The following is a 21,416-nucleotide window of genomic DNA, read 5'->3' as shown; positions in this document are numbered from 1 at the left end:
AGGCCTAGGTGAACATGAGATCTTGGAGAGGGACCCACCCGATGCTAAAGTATATTATGCTAAACAAGAGGTAAATGAAGCAAAATTTACTACGTGCAATTAATTAGAAGAACATCACTAAATGGAATTGAACTATTGAAGTCATATTCTAACTGTAGACGAATTGAAGATAAAATGGAAATGATAATCCAAGTAAAATTAATTTTAGACAAAACCGAAAGGTAACTAAATGCAAACTAAATAAAATTAATGAGGATGTGAGTGAGAAGATTTATGGGGAATTGGCACCCAAAGGTTGGGAAAAACCTGAGAAGAGAGTCGGTCCTACTAATTTTTTTTTTTTTTCTTTTCCTCAAATGCTTGACCGTAATTTATGTAGCCATCTTGATCTACCCTCAAAATCGTGCCAACAAATTTTTTTGCTGACTGTTGACGTCATGGTTCTAGTTAAGCTTTCAATTTCGAAGATGCTCAAGGAAATGACATATGGTTTAAAAATGAAAATCGATAAAGAGACATCCATGCTCATTTCTCTTTCAATACGTCGTCAAGGATCAGGGGTGCTCGAGGAAATGGAATGTGGTTTAGGCATGAAAATGTTAACAAAGAAATTGAGTCTCACCTCTTTCAGTATGTCATCCAAGTGGTGGCGTAGATAACCCTTTTCGATGCACTAAAAGGTTTCATGCACCTTGGAGTTTCAACTAATTTCAAGCCTCTAAACAAAGAAGACTGTCCGAAGTTGATTTAAGAATAGACAATAGCGTTTCATTTCGGAAAGTAGGCTTGCATAGACTGTTTGCATCTAGATTATTCCCCGTTCAGCAATGCTGACCACTTTGCTATGGTATTGGAGAATCGTCAATCACATTCCTATCTTTGTGGTAAGGAAAATTGAGAGCTCCTTTTACAAAGTCCTTATGGGTAGGCCTCCACATGAATAATCACTACTATTTGTTCCTGAACCTGATGTCAATCGATATATGTGAATTCACACAAATGGTTGGTTTTTAGTTTATGTAATGAAACCCATGCACTTACTTGTCAATCACATACCGAGGACATCACCGAAAAGGATCACAGGATGGCAAATTTGTGGGGAAGACATTCTGTCTCCAATACCAATTTTCCATGATATTAGAATGAAAAGATAGTAACACGCCCCAACATGCACATACATGCTAGAGAAAGGATAAATCACGTGCAAGAGCAGTTACCCTCACCTTAATGAAAAATGTTTAACAACAAATATAATATTAGGTTTACACATAACCGGAACTATATCGGAAAATCCATTAATGAAATAGCTTTTAAATAAGCAAAATTGGCGATGAGAACAAATCGCCAGAAATTTCTGCATCTTCTCTCTATGGCGTATAAATTTGGGAATAACCTACGAGCTTGAGCCACAGCAAGCCTCAAAATTTGAGGTCTGCCGATACCAAAAAAAGTTTCCAATATCACTCACCTTCAACATGGAGCTTGTGATTACTCTTTGACTTTCTGAATACCAATCCAACGAGCATAATCTACCCACCTGTCATGTCACAAAAAATTTGATGTCAATTTGACACTTAAACTTTGTCACAATACTTCTAGAGGTGGTGCTATATCTTACAACAAAGATCCCAGGAATGTGTTCCCAGTTCGGACAGCAAAGCATAATGCACTGAGGATGATCTTGTGTTCATGAAGTAAGGGTTCCAAAATCCGCTGCTCGATTACACCGGCTAGTATCTGGTATCTGTTGAAATATGACCAGAAGGTGATAAGCGGATAATATGATACTAATAAAGGCAAACAACACGATGATTTGAATAGCTAGTGCAAGCAAATTATTTCTTTTATCAACTAACCAATTGATAATTGCTATAAGAAAAAAGTTTCTACTTCAAATAGGCATGACTAAGTTTGCTGCCAAAAATAAGAAATAAAATTCTATTTTCTGTTAGCTTTAACAATTAGAACAATCCGTGCACTAAATGTTTTCTTAGATCATGTATAACTGGCAAGGACTGGCATAAAAAATCCAAATAGAAAGTCAATTGAAGATAAATAAAGTGTGTCAAAGGCAGTTTTTGAAGAATAAAGAGAAAACATCAAGACAAAAAGTGCTATGCCTTTATGATCTTAAATGCCTTGATTTGGACAGTGCACATGACCGCCTCTGCTTATTTTGTGCCCCTTCTTCTTATTATCTTTTTCTTTTTTCTTCTCCACATTTCACTCACTTGAACAGCAGTTTCATGACACCATCTCTTACCTGGTGGTTCTTCCCATAAGTCCCCTGACATTCTTGTTTCAATTTCTTCTGCTCACATACTTCCATTTTAAGAGTTTATGACTCTGCAAGCTTACTATGAATATCATATAATTACATCATTAATGAAAGTATAAGTAATGTAACTCATATAAATTGTTCATTTCGTGACTTTTGTACTTTGGTTTGAAATCAAAGACATTTTTATGTCACCTCCAGAATAACAACAAAGCCTATATTTAAATTTACTCTCACAGTTTGGACAGATCGCAGAAAAGATGTTAACAATAGGAGCAAGACATCTTCTCGAGGTTCTAATACATTCGGCAATTCAACAGGTGATTGATTGCCAGATTAGCTTACTTAAGCACTCAGGCTGTGACAGAGTCTAGGAAGCTTAAGTGAGTTAGTTTTCATAATGACCTTTAAGTTTTAGTTTCCATCTCAACAATCACATGTAGGTATAATAAGGACTAATCAACAATCACATGTAGGTATGCTAAGGACTAACAAAGCTAAGAGGTTTGCTGCACAAAGGAAGTTGTGCATCATTCTCCACCTAACCTAGTATACTATTGGAGGATATACAAGTACAGAACAGTGAAAAAAATTAACAAAATGCATCAAAAGATTCTGCAATTTTTTGTTGATATTATTACCATGGATGGTCAAAACTTATTACCTCAGATTGGCAGAAACCGCCATGTAAATACCATAGGCAACACTGGTTGATATTATAGGAACATCCTCTACTTCACCCACAAGAGATTTGTCAATTGACTTTCTAGCATTAATCAAAGCATTTGTTGCAGCAGTCCCAACCTGGAACATGAAATTAAGAGCTACCATATGAGTTCTTCAAATGTAAACGAGTTGGCAAATTGTATTGATACAAATGTCAAAAAAACTGTAAAAGAGAAGTAACTCATAACCAATAATCAAGTTACCAAGTTGAAAAATAGCTCAGGCAAAATTAAAAACACCATGGTCCTTAATAATGATTAATCCAACGATTAATGCACACACTGTGATTAGAGTCTACTCAACGAAGCATAAACATGAAAAACATGTACTTTTGTCAAGTTACATGTTACAGTTACGCATCAATACCTATTATAGGGCTGGTCAGTGGAAAGAAGATACCACTCTTTTCAACTTGCTTGCAAGTCACAAGAAGACAAAAATGTAAAGAAAATTGTTTCCAAAAATAAACTGATAATGAATAGGAGTTCAATCTTTTCATGAGATAGATAGGGTCATTTTAAGCTCTTTAAGTACATAGACGTAACATAAAAGTAAATAAATCCATCATATTACATTTCATTGGATTAGGAAATGCCAAGAAACTTATAAAGTGCTCAGCCAAGAGATGAGGAATGAGCATTTCAATGATATTTCCAGTTTCTACTCATTCTTGTAGAAATAGCTTGATTGTGTTCCATGATACAGTGTTCAACTAATCGAAGAGAACACCTGAATAAGCATGTGCTCTTAGGTAGTGATTGTGGTAGAAGGGATTTGTTATCAAGATAAGCTGAAGTCAGTTGACCCCAACCATGACAACGTTGAAACTTGAGCCTAAATGAGGATTGCAAAATAAAAAACAAAACCTCCAGTAAATAAAATATTGAGAAATTTTTCTTTAACTTAGCTATGAATAGTAGGTAAATATGTTGTTAAAAGCATTTGGTGGAGTATAGGAAAATGACCAGAGCCCAGAGAATAGGCCTTTCTAGGCTGGAGTGGGCACTTTAAGCAGTACAAAAAAAATAAATACAAACTGATAAAAGGCAACGTTAGCTATGCGTCAAGGTGCTCAGGCACTGCCTGGGCACCAGACAGAGCCTAGCACCTAGGCGGGCTTAGGCTAGCCTAGGCAAAAAGGTTGACCAATTTTTTTTTTTTAGTTATGCTAACCCGTGAAGTTATTTGGATTAACTATTACTAATATTTGAAATGTGGAGAGTAATAACGTAGCAAACATAATCAACGTAAACAATCCAATTCAATCCAAAATTAATTGTTGACTTCATTGCATATGCAAAATCAATAGAAGAAGTTTTATAGCACTCCTTAAATGCAATCTAATACAATAAATAAATAAATAAATAAATAAATCTTTTCTCTAGCAGAAGGAATGTAAATCCACAAGAAGGCTTTAATCCATCTGTACTTAAAGAAAGACATAATATAACAAAACAGACTAACAGCACCTAATAGTGTACATATAAGTACACAACACTAACAATACATATAAGAGTGTAACCATACTAACATATACATATAACAGGTATCACAATGCTACATAATATATAATAGGGTAACAATATATACATATAACAGGTTGATGCAACACTATATAATAGGTAAACAGATTCTAATCAGGCATTAGTTGTATAATGTGGCATAAAATATCTAACAAGTCGCAACATTTCTGCACATATTCCACCACTAAAGCACAATGTGATGTAGTCATTTCTACTTAAAAACACCCATTAATTACTGGAATACATGTATTTGACCATTATAAATTACGAAATCTTGCTTAATGCATGTGAAAACAAATTTACATACCAAAGATGCACTTGTCCCAACAGCAAAAAGTTTTGCACCATTACGCTGCACAATGACATACCACAAAATTTATTAGAAGTTCAGAACTTAAGACACATGTTGGTTACAAGAATGGACACACAGATGCCAATGGAAAGCATGGAACCATCCTTTCAAAACTCAGGAAATAATTTTATACCAATATTGAGCACAATCTCTGAAGGAACGAGTATGAAGTTCCAGCTAAAGCAACCTATAGCAAAATTTCCATCAATAACAATTAGTAGATGTCAAGTAAAGTTTCATACACACCAGGTTTGACAAAAACCCAGATATCCACCAACCTGAAAAGCATTATCAGGACAGCTATGAAAAAATTTGGCAATGGGTCCAGCACTGATTGCCAGAGGTGGTCTAAGAGAAACAGTTGGTGCTGGCAACCAGACAAGCATAAAATCTGCAATAATGGCCATCACCTGTTGACAAGATTTAGCATGATGGAAAATAGACAAAGGAAAGAAAGATCTTGTTCTGCTAGCCTCTGAAAAGTGAAAACAATAAACTAATTGTAACCAATTAAAAAGTTAAAAAATTGTTAAGAAAATGACAAAATTCTAGATAAAGTTTCTTTCTTACACATATGGGTAGCTAAATATTGGCCTAAGAACCTATGACAAGGTTTGAACTTTGAATACTTCCAAGACAGGAAAAAACAAACAAAGTCAAAGAGCTATACCAGCCGTTTATTTTATCCCTTTAAGTAAGCAGACATCAATGATCACTTCTATGGTTCCAGCCTACGAGCTTCTCTTCCCTTCATTTCCTCTAAGTTATTGATCCAAACTACATGAATATGTTACACCAAGTTTGCATGTTATGGTGTAGTTATCAATTTCTGAATCAATAATTCAGCAGTTGTTATTTAGGCTGTTTAGTGGCATTCAAACTTAATGAAGACTTATGCCTTCATATACATTATGATGAAACAAAAGAAAGAGTAGTGAATGCAAAAAAGGAAACTTGGCTCTTTGCAAAAAAAAAAAATGGCTTCACTGTTCCTAACAAGAGAACAGAAAATAAATGGCCAACAAGCTCCCTTTTTCAGCATGGAAGAAATTCACAGAAATAAAAAAGGAGCTTTTAATCAGAGCATTAAAATCAATGTCTACCTGCATAGCAGATTTGCAACATTAAATTTTCAACCATGCTACATGATTCCTTTTTACCTTTTGACATGGTATCTATTTAAATCAACCTATTTCTTGTTTTCTTCTGTTTTCAGAACAACTCTCTTCTTGGACGGTTTTCAGCTTTTAGGAGGGCAATCACATTTACATTTTAATCTTAATTTAGACTCTTTAAATGGATGATGAACAATACATTTTTTGTTTCAATCACAAACATAGCCCTACCAGCTTCTACATCTAGGGCATGTTTGAGTTTGAGGTGTTTGAGGCTTTGAGCTGCATTCAATTAACACAACATTACATAAAAATATTGATCATGGCTCCAGCTGATCTAGAATCGAATTCATCTCTTTCCAAGAAGAAACCTGCTCAACTTGCCAGACCCAAACTCTAGGGAAAAAAAGGATGCAAATATATTTGCTATACAACATTTAGGTTGTGTTTGAATGACACCTTCAAAAAATGACATTTTGTGAAAACCAGGTTTTGTGACAAACTGGCCTTTTAACCAGTTTTAAAACCCGGTTTGCATGTTTGACTCACAAAACAAAATACCAGAAAACAACCTGGGGACCAGGTTGTTCACTCCCTTTTGAAAATGACTGTAGTCAAAACTGGGTTTTCAAAAGCCAATTTAGACAGTCACACAAACATGTCTTAAATGCAGTTTTGAAGGCAAATCAATGTTTTGCCCCAAAAAGAGCATTTAAGGGTGTCATCCAAACATAGCCTTAATGTTTTAGTGATACTGCAATTTGTGTCCACCATGCACAAGATAAATATCACATGCATGTTGTACAAAATTATCATCAAATCATTTTTGAAGAGGTAAATCATACCACATCTGCTATGACAAAGTCTAGCTCCTTGACAAAATTTTCCCTCCGACGTTGGTACTCTGCTGCAGTCTGAAAAATATTGAGCGAGAAAATTACGCGAGCAAACCTTCCCAAATCCCAACTAAATAATCACATATTTTTGCTAGGAGATCTTAGAAGATAAGGATAATTTGAAAAGAAGGCACAAAGCTAATATGAACTAGGACATAAATGCACAAATAGCAGCAAAATAGCAAAAAAAAAATTGGAAGCCACTGCATTCTCTATGCATTGGAGAAACGAAGTGGACATAATGTCCACGTATATGCTCCAATTAGGAAAACACATTCTAGTAAATAATTAATCATATGTGAATGAAAATTTTCATTTGCACAGTGATAGGGATCTGATACCTTTGAACTTATTTTAAGGCAGTCATCTTGACAATTTTTAAGTTGGTATTTTCCTTATGGTGAGTTTCCAATGTTTAACGTGTTGGTTGCTTCTCAATCTCACTATGGTAACAAAAATTAGTTGTGAAGGTTAAAAGATTTGGTAGTTCATTTTTTACTAGGAAGATGTTATACAAAATTATATTATCTTCCACGTGGTAAAATACCCCACTCCTACAGTAAAAGAAACCTAGTTCATTTCTCTCTTGCTCACCAACTATTGGAACCACAAAAGCCCCAAAACCTTTCTTTTGGAAAAATTGAATGTAGGAATATATTGACTCTACTTGAGATGTCCAGGCCATCTTGCCAAGCAAAAACTCCCCAATGTGCGTTACTGATTTCGTAGATCTCCTTAAGAGTTTGTTCAACAGGATAAATGCAGGAAATTTTCTAAAAAAGATCCTCCCAAACTTTCACATTGTGAAAGAATTGTTTAGGGAGAATATGCAGCAAGACATGCCAAACCTCACTCTGCAGAAATGCCCGTTGAGTTGCGTCTTGGGTTGGAACAATAAAAACTAGCAAGTGAGCATATAAAGGGAACCTCATCCAGACAGCAGTAAATAATCAAGAACATAAAACCATGTTAAGACGTTCTAATTTATATACCCTACCAAATTGTTGAAGACTGATTCCCAGCCAGTTATTTACCGAGAAACCACAAACAAAAAACCGCCAACATGGAAACACCGTCATCGTATCATGAATGTCACCGATTGCGAGACATAACCAGGACAAGCTGAAATACAGAATGAACACGTTTCCCCGAAGTTCAGTCTCCGAATATGCGATTAAACAATCTACAACGCAAATAATTGCTTACCACAAATTTAATTAAAGTCAGCAAGAAAGCAAACGAACGTAAATAATTATTTTGACAAATAAACAGAAAGAAGAATGCAAAGGATAATATCAAGCGTTTCATGTAATAACCAGTATTCCATAGAAATAAGAGACGTAAGACCAGGGCGGGGGTGGTGAGGGTGGTGGGAGGAGGGTGGAGGGGGGGAGAGAGAGAATCAGTCGCCTGGTTAAAGCGTAAAGAATATCAGGAATTTGAGATATGGTCTTTCCTTCGTCATCACCTTAGTGAAGATGCCAACGCCACACTCCATGGCGACCTTCGCGAGGAAGAGGTCATCAGCAAGGAGGCGTTCCTTGAACCCGCCAAACTGGAGAAGCCACCGGAAAATAGTTGACTTTTCCAGCTCAGCGAATCGATATACGATCTCGGCGGGGATCCTACCATTGTTGATGGCCGCCGCCAAATCGGAGGGAAGGCTCTCGAGTGACCTCCCCAATGTGCCCAAAGCTAGCAATGCTTCCCCTTTGTTCTTCTCATTTGCATCATCTCCGCCACCACCATGCCCATGACCACCGCCACCACCATGCCCGTGACCGCCGCCACCACCAACATGACCACCAATACCACCCCCGCTTCCGGTGAAGGCTACTGTGAATTTAGGATAGCGATTAGTCCTGAATACGAGACGAGGCCTCTGGATGGTGGTGTGGATAGGAGAAAAGAAACCAGAGGGAGAGGCACGCGAGGAGGGATCGGAAAGCGGTAAGTTGGCGAAGACGAGATGGGTAGACGACGGATTAGTCGCCATGGAGGAGAAATGGACAATTGAGACCTGGGGACAGAGGTTTTAAGATTTAGAAGGGTTGAAGAGGCTCCCCTTCTCTTCCTCGACCCCGTCCTCCTCGCCGCAATAATCTCTTCTTGTTCTCCTTCTCGGGAAAATGAGGTAGGCGTGCTTTTGGAAAGAATTTAATCAATTTATTGTTGTTCTCTCCGCGGATTATTTTATTTGTTGGATGCAGAGAAGATTTCCCGCCCGGCAGTACGGTTGTTGCTGGTCCCATTATTTCTGGGAAAGGAGGGAAGGTCAGTGATGGCGGGTTGGTTGTTGGGGAGGGGGGTTTTCTCGGACTCCCATTTGAACCGGAGAGAAAGAGAAAACGCATCTATGGTGGAATTAATTAAAGAACGGAATCATTTTGATGTTGAACATGTCTCGTGGGGAGGACGATGTGACAGCTTCCATGACTGCTATGACCGTTCTATCATTTCATATTTGAGATGTGGACGAGATACTGTTTGGCCTCACAAACCACTTGACAGAGAAAGAGGTAGAACTTAATTGTTCACCTCGAGTGTATAAATGAGTTTAATATGATTGATTTACTCCAAAATCAGGCCTCGGATCTTTGTTGTAGTAACATGTTTCATAACTTATTTTCTCATTCATTGCAATCCCCTGATTTTTACAACTTCTCAAAAATATGTGAAAATGTTATGATTCATAAATCAAAATAACTTTAGACGCATATCATATAAATTGTAGAAGACATATAATAGAAAAAAAATTTCCTGGTTAACTAAGTATTTTTTTTCTGTTCAATTTTGTTGCCCCTAAGACTAAGAGAGGCCACAACCTCTTTTACCTACTACATTAAGGATTTCAAAAAGCTTGCTTCAGAACTTATTATAGTGTATTAGAACTTCGCAGTGGCCACCTTAGGATTTGCACCCAATTTCATTAAGAGGTGAATGGCCTTGCCACCTAGTACACTAGTACACTATTAGTAGTATTCTCCCATAAGAACTCATCAAAGCTTCACAAAACTTAACTAGTAGTTTATACAGGTAATCTCACCAACCAAATAAGTGTGATATATATATATATATATATATATATATATATATATATATATATATATATATATATATATATATATATAACTTTTGCTATCTAATGTTACTCAGCTCATTTATGGGGACCGTTCTATTCATAATAATAGATAGTTGAAAAAAAAAAGATAATAGATATTTTTGTCATATAGTAATAAATTCGTACTTTCTTCTCTTATATATATGGCAAGAAGCTACCAGATCCTCACTTAGCATACTACTAAAAATAATCACCTACGTCATTAATTCCAACGAGATGAAATGGTAGATACTAGCTTCAAATATAAAATTGTTTGATTTTTCGAGAGAAATACAAGGAGAAAAAAGTGATAGATAATTTTGTCATCTAGTATTCATTCATTTTTTTTTAACCGTACATTATGATGGATTGGACGGTCGTTGTGAGTAAGCTCGATGATTTTTAAGTAGCTAGAGTCACAATTCACTCATTATATATATATATATATATTAGTCAGCCATCCCCAACCGAATAGGTTTTATTTTGTTTTATTTCCATCGCAAAAAGTGCATTTTGTCACTAAAAGCAAGTAGGTAGGCAACTAGCTATAACTATATACCTTTACAATTATTTTTAGTGACACATAATTAGACAAAAAACTATTTAACCACGATAGCAGACAAGTGAATTCAATTTTTGTAGACCAATCTAACACTATAGGTATGATATTTAGACTGATTTAGTGAGATACATATATAAAATTAATGATTTTTTTAAGTAAAATACTGTTTTGTAATAATAAAAAATGAATGGCACTTACAACATCAAAATTTTGATGATGAAAATATCTCTGTTTATACGAAAATAACTTGAATAATATTAAATGAACATTTATTAATATAATAGGGGATTTACATTTTGTTTAAATTATTTTTTAGCACAAGTTTAAGAGGTTTGGCTTTTGTCCTTTATCGAAGTGATATGGTATTTACAAATTACTTTACATACATGGAGGAAAATAGAAAACTACGAGACACTTATATACTAAACTTGATGTGAATTACCTAATTCATTGATGTTAATGAGATAAGATTGTGGAGATTAAATAGCAAATATAAAAGCTAAGTTGTTTTTTTTAAAGCCCAAAGTACCTCTTAATTGAAACAAAGAGTTTTATTTAAGAAAACTCATCTATTTCCTTCTTTCGCTCTATGCTTTCATTTTAAAAATAATTCAGATTATTCACGAAAGAACAACTTAGCTTTTATATTTTCACTTAATTGCCACCATCTTTTTTCATTGGAATCAACAACAAAGATGATTTTATATATATATATATATATATATATATATATATATATATATATATATATATATATATATATATATATATGAAAATTGAAATTAGTTGGCCAGCTTAGTAGTTGGGTGTTTTTTTTTAAATTTTTTTAATGTAGTATCGTTAAAAGCTATCCCGAAAGGTTTGTTTCGTCACTAAAACCTGTAGCCAACTAATTGAGCGTCGTAAATACAACTTTTGTGACAGTCTCCAGGTTGGATGCCTACGAGGGTGAGAAAATAATTTGTTATCAAATTATTGAGTTTTGACTTAATTGAGCGTCGTAAATACAACTTTTGTGACAGTCTCCAGGTTGGATGCCTACGAGGGTGAGAAAATAATTTGTTATCAAATTATTGAGTTTTGACTTTTAATTTACATCCAACATTGGGCAATTTTTAAGAAACATTTTGCCTTCTCAACCTTGGAGAATTCGCTTGGACTACGAGCAATTTCCCGAGGGACCAAAAGAAGTTGCTTTTGACGAGACTAATTTAAAGAAACAAATTAAACTTCAGTTGACTTTAATAGCGCTACATATTTGTACCTAAAACTTTTGATGGAAGCAAAAAAACCCAAAAAAAAAAGGTTTCACCAAAACAAGGTCTGAAGTCTTCTGCCGTATATGAATATATTCTTTACATGTAAATAAAACTATTTTCTTTAACTTTTTGTGTATATGACTTTACATGATTTTGATATTAACGGTGCAAAAGTTTTTGGTTTCCAACATTCATTTCGCATATGTTACATGACATTTTCATAATTAGCTTGTAAAAAATATACATATATAAGATTTTATCATATCAGTTTCAAAAACATGTCTAATTTGAATTCTCTCTTTTTTGTTTTTGGAAGTTGTGGCTCATTTCAGCTTGGTGGCGCATTTAAGAAAAAGCGTAATAACAGGGTCTTCAAAAGCGCTTTCTTTTCATCGGAGTCTGTAGCTCGCCTTGTGTAGGGGATGTTCATTTTATCATTCGGCTACGACGTCGTCCTTCGTTTGTTACTGGGTGAAATTATATTGTATATTTTGTCTCTTTGCTTATGTTTTGTTGTTGTTATTGTATTAAGAGACTTTTTATCCTCAAATTTTAATATAAATTCTCATTTTATCGGTTTTCTTTTTCTTTCTTTCTCTCCTTTTATATATATATATATATATATATATATATATATATATATATATATATATATATATATATATATATATATATATATATATCCAACGCGTTCGTATTTCTTTTCACGTTCCTTGATGAGCACGGCCCATTCTTTTTTCTGAACGTGCAATTTGGCTTAAAACAATGTTATCTCTCTCGTACTATAAGAGAAAAAACGGTGTTCACGATGCAAAAAGCTGCCATTTAATAACAAAAAGCTTCATGACAGGACGACTTGAAAGTTTGGAATGACATAAAAAAACTAGCGTTGACAGTCACATCGACGTTGCATCGCTACTTTTGCACCTTTTTATTCGTGGGTCATGAACAGCCAACTACCCAGAGGCAAACAACATAATAATGATGTAATCCTCAACTCAAATCAAATCAAATTATAGAATGCAGCCACTACATCAAATTTAATTTGGAGGAAGAAATTTTGGATTGGACCACTAATGAAAAATTATCATATTTTTAGAGATTATATTTGATATAATTGTCTCAAAAATTAAAATAGATTCAAGAAACATTATACTACTTTGATTCGTGAATCTACCCCAACTTTTGGGGTAGATACAAAGAATGATATGTTATTATTCCAAGATTCTACATAAGCACAAAATTCCGATTGTTTAGAGAATCAGTCGGTTCTCTTAATAAGATATCGTATTAATGATCAATCAATTGCCAAACAACCTCTAACACACACTAAATACCACTATTCATGTTATGCATACAACATGATAACCATGTTCTCGTTTTTTCCTAGAGGGGCATTTTCATAATTTGATAAGAAAAAAAAATCATGTTTCAATTTTGCGGAAGAGTATTCTATTTGATGGATAAGAGCATTTAGGTTACTTTAAGCTAGGGATGTCAACGGATTAGATTCGGATCATATACATCTTTAACATATCCGCTTTTTCGGATATTCATATATTCGGATTCAGATTTGAATTCGAATAAAGCAAAGTTATATCTGAATCCGAATCCGAAATTCGATTTTACAATCCGAATCTTGAATTTGATTTTACAATCTGAATTCGATTATTATATTTATGTCCGCATCCGAATCCGGATTTTGCCATTTTTCAAGTATTAGATAGAGGATATTTGTCTAAAAATGAATCTGATCTGAATCCGTATCTGAATCTGATCTGATATTTATGTATATCCGAATCTGAATCCGATCCAATTTCTTAATCGGATATTAAATTTTTATTCATATCCGATTTTTTCGAATCAGATCGATCGGATATCTGATTCAAATCGGGTATATTGACATCCCTACTTTCAACCCACAACACACAGTTTCATTGGAGTACAAATATATATATCAATAAGCAATGGTTTCAGGCCCCTATATGAAAATAAAGAATTTTTGTGCATGAACAACTTTTGATGCTTATCATAGGTGGTTCTTCCATTGCTAGAGACACACCTCATGGAGCTATGAGAGCAGGGTTGTTAATATATCTGATTTTCAAAAAAAGATCGGATATAGAAAAAAAAATTAATAGAATTTGGATTTGGATATATGCAAATGTCAAATCAGATTCAGATCAGATTTAGTTTTGGTTTTAGATAAAAATCCTATATTAAACTGCCGTACATTTTGAAATGTTACCATATTTTAGTTCAAACTTCAGACTATGATACAAATGTGAATGCAAAAACCAAACATGAATGAGATTCAGACTATAAAATTGGATTTCGGATTTGAATCTGGATATGACTTTTATTTAACACAGAGATAAACCCCAACTCTCAAAGTGGATTAATAGATGCGAGGCCCAATGGAGCATTGGTTTCACTCTCTATGGTCACCATAGTTAGTACTAGTTTTAGCATATGGTTCCATGGTACTTAGGATACTTGGTTGTAGAGAGAGAGAGAGGTTCTTTTGCATGCCAGTTAATGGGTTTCTATGTATTATATATATATAACAAGTCTGAGTCTGACGGACATCTATTCTTGTTTTTTAAAGTTTCTGTGTGCTAAGAAAAGCCTCTCTTCTGTGTCTTATGTCTGTCAATTCATGCACATGTTGCTGTCAATCAGTGGTGATATTGTATCTTGGTTGTTAACAGTCAAAAGCTTCTTTTTCTGGAAGACACCAACTTGAGAATAACTTCACTTTCATACATTTTGAAAATGAGCAATGCTTCAGGCTCACCTCCTTTACTTGATAAAAGTAGTAAAAGTTGGCAACACATGCTCTTGTCTGCAGATGTCTGGTTCTAATGCTATCGTGTGTTGCTGCGTGAAGGTAAGAGTGCATTAGAATGGTCTGCAGTTTGGCATGGGAATCATATTAGATTTGATAATTTCAGGTGCCATTGTTGCAGTTATGCATGACAATCAAATGCTTGGATGCAGTGATGTAAGATTACAGTCATTTAAATCTTTAAAGATTCAATGTAACATAAACAAGGGATGAGGTAAAAGCCATTGCCTTTGCGTGGATGACGATACGTGTTAACTGACAATGGCCGTGAACCATGTTGCAAACAAACACTACTGGATAAGAAGCTCAAAAGCACGCAGATGCTTGCACCGAAAGATGCACTTCCTAAACTACAAAAGAACCAAGAAAACAGGAAGGCAAACCGAACATCCTAACGAGAAACTATGAGGGCTAGCTATGGCTTGCAGGGGCGTGTGCAGTAACACACGAGCAGGGAGCAGTATCCACCGGTGTACCCTTCACCTTCAGATTCACAGACATTAGCGCAATTAACATTGCTGACACAAGGACCCAGAAATGTCTTGCTTTTGAATGAGCATACTGAAGCGGGCAGTAGCGCCGTTTCCCCTGGTCACACAGAGACAGAAACAAAGGGTGTTCCGTAAGAACAAACATATATATTATATTCATGAGGTAAACAAACGAACCACAAGAGAGAGGGACGAAGGAAGCTCACCGAATGGGGCGAAGAGCAGCATCACTGCGCAGAGAACAGGGAGGAAGGACGCCATTGCAAGTAGGAGCATGTAAATCATACAGAGGTTGTAAGACTGAAGAGGCAGATGCGTGACGCCCTGCGCAACTCAATCTTCTATTTATAAGGCTGGCTTGCAAGTTGAGGTAGAATTGAGTAGTAAAAATGGGTAAACCCTGGTAAGATTAGGTACACCAGCCTCTACATGCATCTGATGCATAGGAAAGCTCCTGTAACTGTTCATGGAATTTTGATTCATCCCCTTTTAACCCCGTAGTCAATGCGTGAAATGAATTTGCTTAACACATGCAGAAACAGCACCAGCTTCTGCAAGCATCCGATGCGTTGGAATTTTCAATTTCTGGAATGATCCACTGGTGGAGATATATTATGGTGGCCGACACCTGCCCAACAAAGGCTTTATTGGAAGAACTAAAAATAACATTGTAATGACTTAAAATTGCATGGAGCGCCTACATCAGACCTCTTTGAGCATCCCTCGACCAAAAATGATCCACTCGTGGAGATATATGGTGGCAGACACCTGCCCAACAAAAAGTTTTATTAGAAAAACTAGAAATGACATTGTGATGACTTATAGAAAATATTCTTATTAAATCCTTCTATAAAATAGAAAGCATTTTTGTTTCGAAAAAAGATTGTTCACACTTATTGACGAATGGTTAAAATAAGTTTAAGAACTTGTGCATAGAAATAGTGATGGGGCAAAAGCTGAAAATTTTGGAGAATGAATAGAGGATTGGTGAAAGCAAGATGTAAATTTTAGTGGAAAAAAGGGGAGTGATGAAATCAAAGTTAAAATTTTACTGGGAGCATGCATAAGTGATAAAATCAAGATTGAAAGCTCTGTTGAAAGCATATAGCAAAATCAAAATTAATGAAGGCTTTAATAATAATGTTTTGCAAATAATATCTGGGAGCTTGATCTAGAGAATATTTTTTAATATTTTAGAATGAAAAGGATTTTGAAAAAAAATCTTTTTAAATGTCTTTGGAAATAAATCTAGCAAAATGTTGTTTGATACCGAGTCATTTAATGTTAGGCTTGGATTCTATTAGGCCTATCAGGCTGTCATGGGAATATTTTTGAGAAAATAGTGGGTGTTTATGTATGGAGAATTTATGAAAGAAGAGAGATATTTTCAAGAGAAAGAAATTTTTGAAAAAGAGAAAGTAACCTTGCAAAAAGATAACTAAGCCTTCAAAAGAAAGAAGAAAACCTTGTACAGAGTAATTTTTTAAAAAAGAAAAACAAACATTTAAAAAAGGTAAAAGGGCCTTCAAAACAGAAAGAAAACTCCAAAAAAGAAAAATTTTGGAAAGAGATAATTAAATTTTGAAAAGAGAGAATTCAAAACCTCTCATATCTTTAGAGGTTGTTTGACAATACGAACAATATTATAATATTAGTCCATGTAGCTGCCTCAAAAATTGAAGCAGATTCATGACACATTATATTACATTGTCCCATAAAGCTACTTCATCTTTCAGATAGATATAAAGAATGATATGTTATTATTCTCATTTTCAAACAAACTCTTGGGAGCATCGGACCGTTTTGTGTGTATGTCATGTTGCCAACATGACAACCATGTTCCCACATTTTACTAGAGGGGTATTTTCATAATTTTATATATATAAAAAAAATTAGTGTTCCATTTTTGCTTTTTTTTTTTTTTTGGAAAGAGTTTTCCACTTGATGGATAAGAGCATTTAAGGTACTTCCTTGTTAGGGACCTTCATACTCTATTTGGGGTACAAATATGTTATCTGATTGACCGCATGTGATTCTGCCCCATGCAGTTAAGATGGAACTATGGGGGTTGTGGTGTTAAATATATCTGATTTGGATAAGATATCTGACGACGCAACCATTCGGAAAAAGTCGGCTAGGACAAAAAAAAAATTCAACTCAGAAATCAGATGACATTTCAAATCTGAATATGGTTATATATATATATATATATATATATATATATATATATATATATATATATATATATATATATATATATATAAAACCATATTCGGATCAGATTTAACTTTTAGACAAATATCTTATATTCAACTCCCTTACATCTTGAAAATTGACGAAGCCTCGATCGATGTAGTTGGTGGAAGATGAGAATTGGTTTCCAAAAGAAAATTCTGGAATCGGCTCAACGGACGTTCATTTTATTCATTTCGAAAAGTGATTGCCTCTGCATGGATCACGATCTGCGTTAACTGACAGTGGCCATGATCAATGCTGCGAAACAGCATAGTGAAGCAGGCACCGCCGTTTCCCCTGGTCGCGCAGAGAAGAAGGATTTTACGTAAGAACAAGAACATATTCGTGACGTTAACAAACGAACAGCAAGGGTGAGGGACGACGGGAAGAGCAGCTTCATTGCGAAGAGAAGAGGGAGGAGCGACGCCATTGCAAGAAGGAGCAGTAACCTTTCACTGTAAATCACACACAGGTGGGAAGACTGAAGATTTATGAGGCTCGCTTGCAAGTTGAGGTAGCTGCATGAAAGTAAATATGATTAGTCAATACAGGCAACCCATGGCCAAAGTAGGTGCTGCACCAGCTTCTACATGCATCCAGTGGCAGAGCTACTTACTTGTATCGAAGAAGGACCGGGCTCATACATGGGCAGGAATCCAGAAAAATGGGGCTAGAATCAAATCCGGAGATTTTCATTTGGATCTAAAAGAGAATTTGTATTTAAAGTATATGAAATGGATTTGAAAATACACTTTGGCTCCAAAATGCATCTGAAGATAAATGGACCCAAACGGATCTGAAGAGAGAATCTGGGTCGATATGGATTTGAAAATAGAACCAGGACCTGAAATGGGTCTGGAGTCTAAGATAAAGTCTGTATATTCAAATTTGGATTAGACTTGGGGTTTGGATCTCTGATCAGGATTATGATGCCCGAATATGAACAATGGTCTTGGATTTGGGAAGAATGTGGCATTCCGGGAGCCTGAAATGTTTAAAAACTTCTGGAAATCCTTTGTAAAATTCTTTAAATCCTATGATAAGTTTCTTTAAAACATTGAGTGTTTGATTGTTTAAACACTCAATGCATGACAAAAAGAGTGACAGGATACAAGTCAAAGATCAACTTGCCCGCAAAAGATCATAGGCAAACGATCCCGTGACACTAATATTCTTCCAATCGTACAACAAGGAACTCTATGAAGTTCATCGATATTAAAAAAACAATAATGTTATACTCATTATATATAATTGTCATTACCAATCTATCCATATCCACTGAAAGAAGATATCTTGAAATAGGAATAAAGTTTCTCTACAAATGAAATGGAAGATTAAAACTGTCTTTAGTTCTCAATAAGATTGGTTTTGTTTAAAAGACAAAGAAGGCTATGGACCACCCTAGAAAACATGTCCAAATTTTGATGTATTCTAATTTCATTGTAAAGAAAAATTGCAACAAAAACAAATCTCAAAGGAATATATATATATATATATATATATATATATATATATATATATATATATATATATATATATATATATGTCGAAATATATATTTTAGAGGTAGTAGGATGAAATAGTCTTTCTTTTCTACCCAATCTCTCTATTTTTTTTCTGCCTGTTTTTATGGAGGGAAAAGAAAAGGAAATCCAAGGAAATGGTAATCAATTTGATGATGGTTAATTAAGTAGGAAGAAAATGAAAGGAAAACAAAAAAAACATGTTTGGTTGCAAAGGAAAGAAAGAAAAATGAAATGATAACTCAATGTAAATCCAATCCCTCCAAAATTGGAGGGATTGTGATGGAAAGGAAAATGGTGGATCATTTTTTTTTTATCCAAACAAGCTTTATAATTATCATTTTCCTCTTTTTTCTTTCCTTTTGTCTCTCTCTCCATTTCCTTCCCCTTCTTTTCCTTTTCAATCATATCATTTCCCTCCCTTTCCCTCCATCCAAGCACAGGTTTTATCATCCTTTTCTTTCCTTTCCTTTCATTTACATCCAGGTGTTAACATTTCTTTCCTTTCCCTCCTCTTTACTCGATTATCCAAACTAAATATTAGTTATCCTTTTCGTTCCTTTCCATCCCTCTCCCTCGATACAAACAAGAAGTTAGTGACCAAGTGAATTGGAGCTTAATTTGAGACCTCATAGCATAGAATCACAAGTGAGGTTTAAAACTCAATTAGTTGGGAAATGAGTCTAGGTTAGGGTTGTAAAGGCTACCAAGGATAGGAAAGGCAGGGTTCCAATCAACGCCAGAGCGAGCGAGCAGGGCTAGAAGGGGCGCCATGGCCTCCTTTGAAATTATAAGAACGGAATTTCACTTACTAATGTTTTCAAAAATTCCAATTTGACTCTTATAGAAATTTTGGAAAACATACTGCAACATTGTAAATTTTCTTTTGTCTCCTTGCTAGGGATGTCAATATATCTAATTTGGATCAGGTCTCCAGCTAAACCATTTCAAAAAGGTCAGATACAAAAAAAAAATGTCGAATTAAGAAATCAGATTAGATTCATATTTAAGAAATGTTATCTGATAGGATTCAAATATACAAATTCTTATCTGATTTATGTTTAAACAGATATCCTATTTGCCCAAATTTGTTTCAAAATTTGGATTTTGATATGTTTGTGAAAATCAGATTCAGATACAACTTTGCTTTGTTTGTACTGGAATTGGAACTCAAATCCAAATATGAGAATATTTGAAAGAAAACAAATATGATTAAGGGTATATCCAAATTGAATATGATCTGTTGACAACCCTACTCTTCCCAAACAAACAAAGAAAACTTGACTCTGCCACAGTTTCAATGTTAGGAAGTGGGGCCAAGCAGGAGAGTGAAGGTGGCATTGGCCAAGGGTTGGGCATGAAGGGATAGGAAGCTGGCCCTAAGAAGATGGAATTTCGCGGCCAGGGCTAGGTGAGGATGAGCCTAGGAGTTAGGAAGAAAAAACTAGCCAGAGTTGCAGACCTGGGATTTGGTAAGCTTTTCGAAAGCCGAAGCTGTCCCTTTCTATTGCCCTCAGGTCTAGAGATGCATCCATATCAAGTAGTGAGATCTCCACGTGCTTCAACCTGCACATGTAATTCATACCTGTTTAGGGTACAGGATGAGTATAGGCTGCATAGCTCCTTTAGGGTCGAGCTGGAGATGTGCCGCATAACACATCCCACCCTGTTCGTTTAAACTGTCACAAAAAACACGTCTTATTGAAAAAAAACACGTATAGTACACCAAAACATAGTCAACCGTATAATACCCATACAAAATGAGTTTTTTTTTAAACATCAGAAAATAAAAAAAAACATCATATTAAATGTTTTCAGTTTTTTTAAAAATTTACCAAGATTTTCTAGTTTTATTCTTAAGATATACAACTTTGTCGTTTTAAGCTATGCCCCTTGATCAAGTTTGGAGTGCATATTTTCTCTCTTATCAAATTAGATTTTGGGGAAGGAGAAAACCCCATTTTGCTTTTAATTCATGGCATCCAACTGAGTCATTCTTAACAAGGAGAGAAATGAGGGAGGGCTTTAACCAAATTTCACATGAACAAAAGAAAAGATACGTTTGAATCGGTTATGATTTCAGAATCACCTTCAGTTAGAAAGAATCTTTTAGTGTTTATCTTCTTTTAAAATTCTTTTAAAATGATTATCATCCACAAATCCATCAATTATAGTCAGCTTAGAATGATCTCCCCATGCAACCGGCCGGCGTTCACCGGCATCAAAACCATGAATGTTTGATTGTTTTCCCCTTGGGCACCGGTCAGGGAGCCATCAATGAGCTCAACACGAGCCCAGGAAGCTCAGTCGGACCGAGCCAGACCGAAGGACGGAAAGGTGGGCCCACGGCCGGACGGGAGTGGCACGGCGGCGTGCCTTTTAGGCCGCCGTATCGGTCCTGTCCTTCAGAGGGGACGGTGCAAGCAACCGCCATTTCTGGCAAAAAGAAGTCTGCCCTCTTCCCCTCATTTATTATTGTCTCTGTCTCTCTCTCGCAGAGCTCAGCCA

The 21,416-nt window shown here is 35.4% G+C and overlaps 1 protein-coding gene across 1 annotated transcript; it reads right to left on the bottom strand.

Moving 5' to 3' along the window:
* Positions 1-1,193: 1,193 nt before the first annotated feature.
* On the bottom strand, positions 1,194-9,216 carry LOC116266620 (protein RETICULATA-RELATED 4, chloroplastic-like). Its single transcript, XM_031647904.2, has 8 exons — positions 8,359-9,216; positions 6,840-6,908; positions 5,158-5,289; positions 5,013-5,066; positions 4,835-4,879; positions 2,943-3,082; positions 1,619-1,744; positions 1,194-1,537 (listed from the first exon to the last, which is right to left on the bottom strand). Exons 1-8 carry the CDS (start codon positions 8,884-8,886, stop codon positions 1,489-1,491), a joined length of 1,143 nt encoding a protein of 380 aa, XP_031503764.1. The 5' UTR covers positions 8,887-9,216; the 3' UTR covers positions 1,194-1,488.
* Between the last annotated feature and the right edge of the window lie 12,200 nt (positions 9,217-21,416).

Source organism: Nymphaea colorata, chromosome 13, assembly GCF_008831285.2.
Source record: "Nymphaea colorata isolate Beijing-Zhang1983 chromosome 13, ASM883128v2, whole genome shotgun sequence".
In the NCBI taxonomy this organism is placed as follows: Eukaryota; Viridiplantae; Streptophyta; class Magnoliopsida; order Nymphaeales; family Nymphaeaceae; genus Nymphaea; species Nymphaea colorata.
The sequence above is the reverse complement of the archived record's forward strand: the minus strand, read 5'-3'. Positions and strand labels throughout refer to the sequence as shown.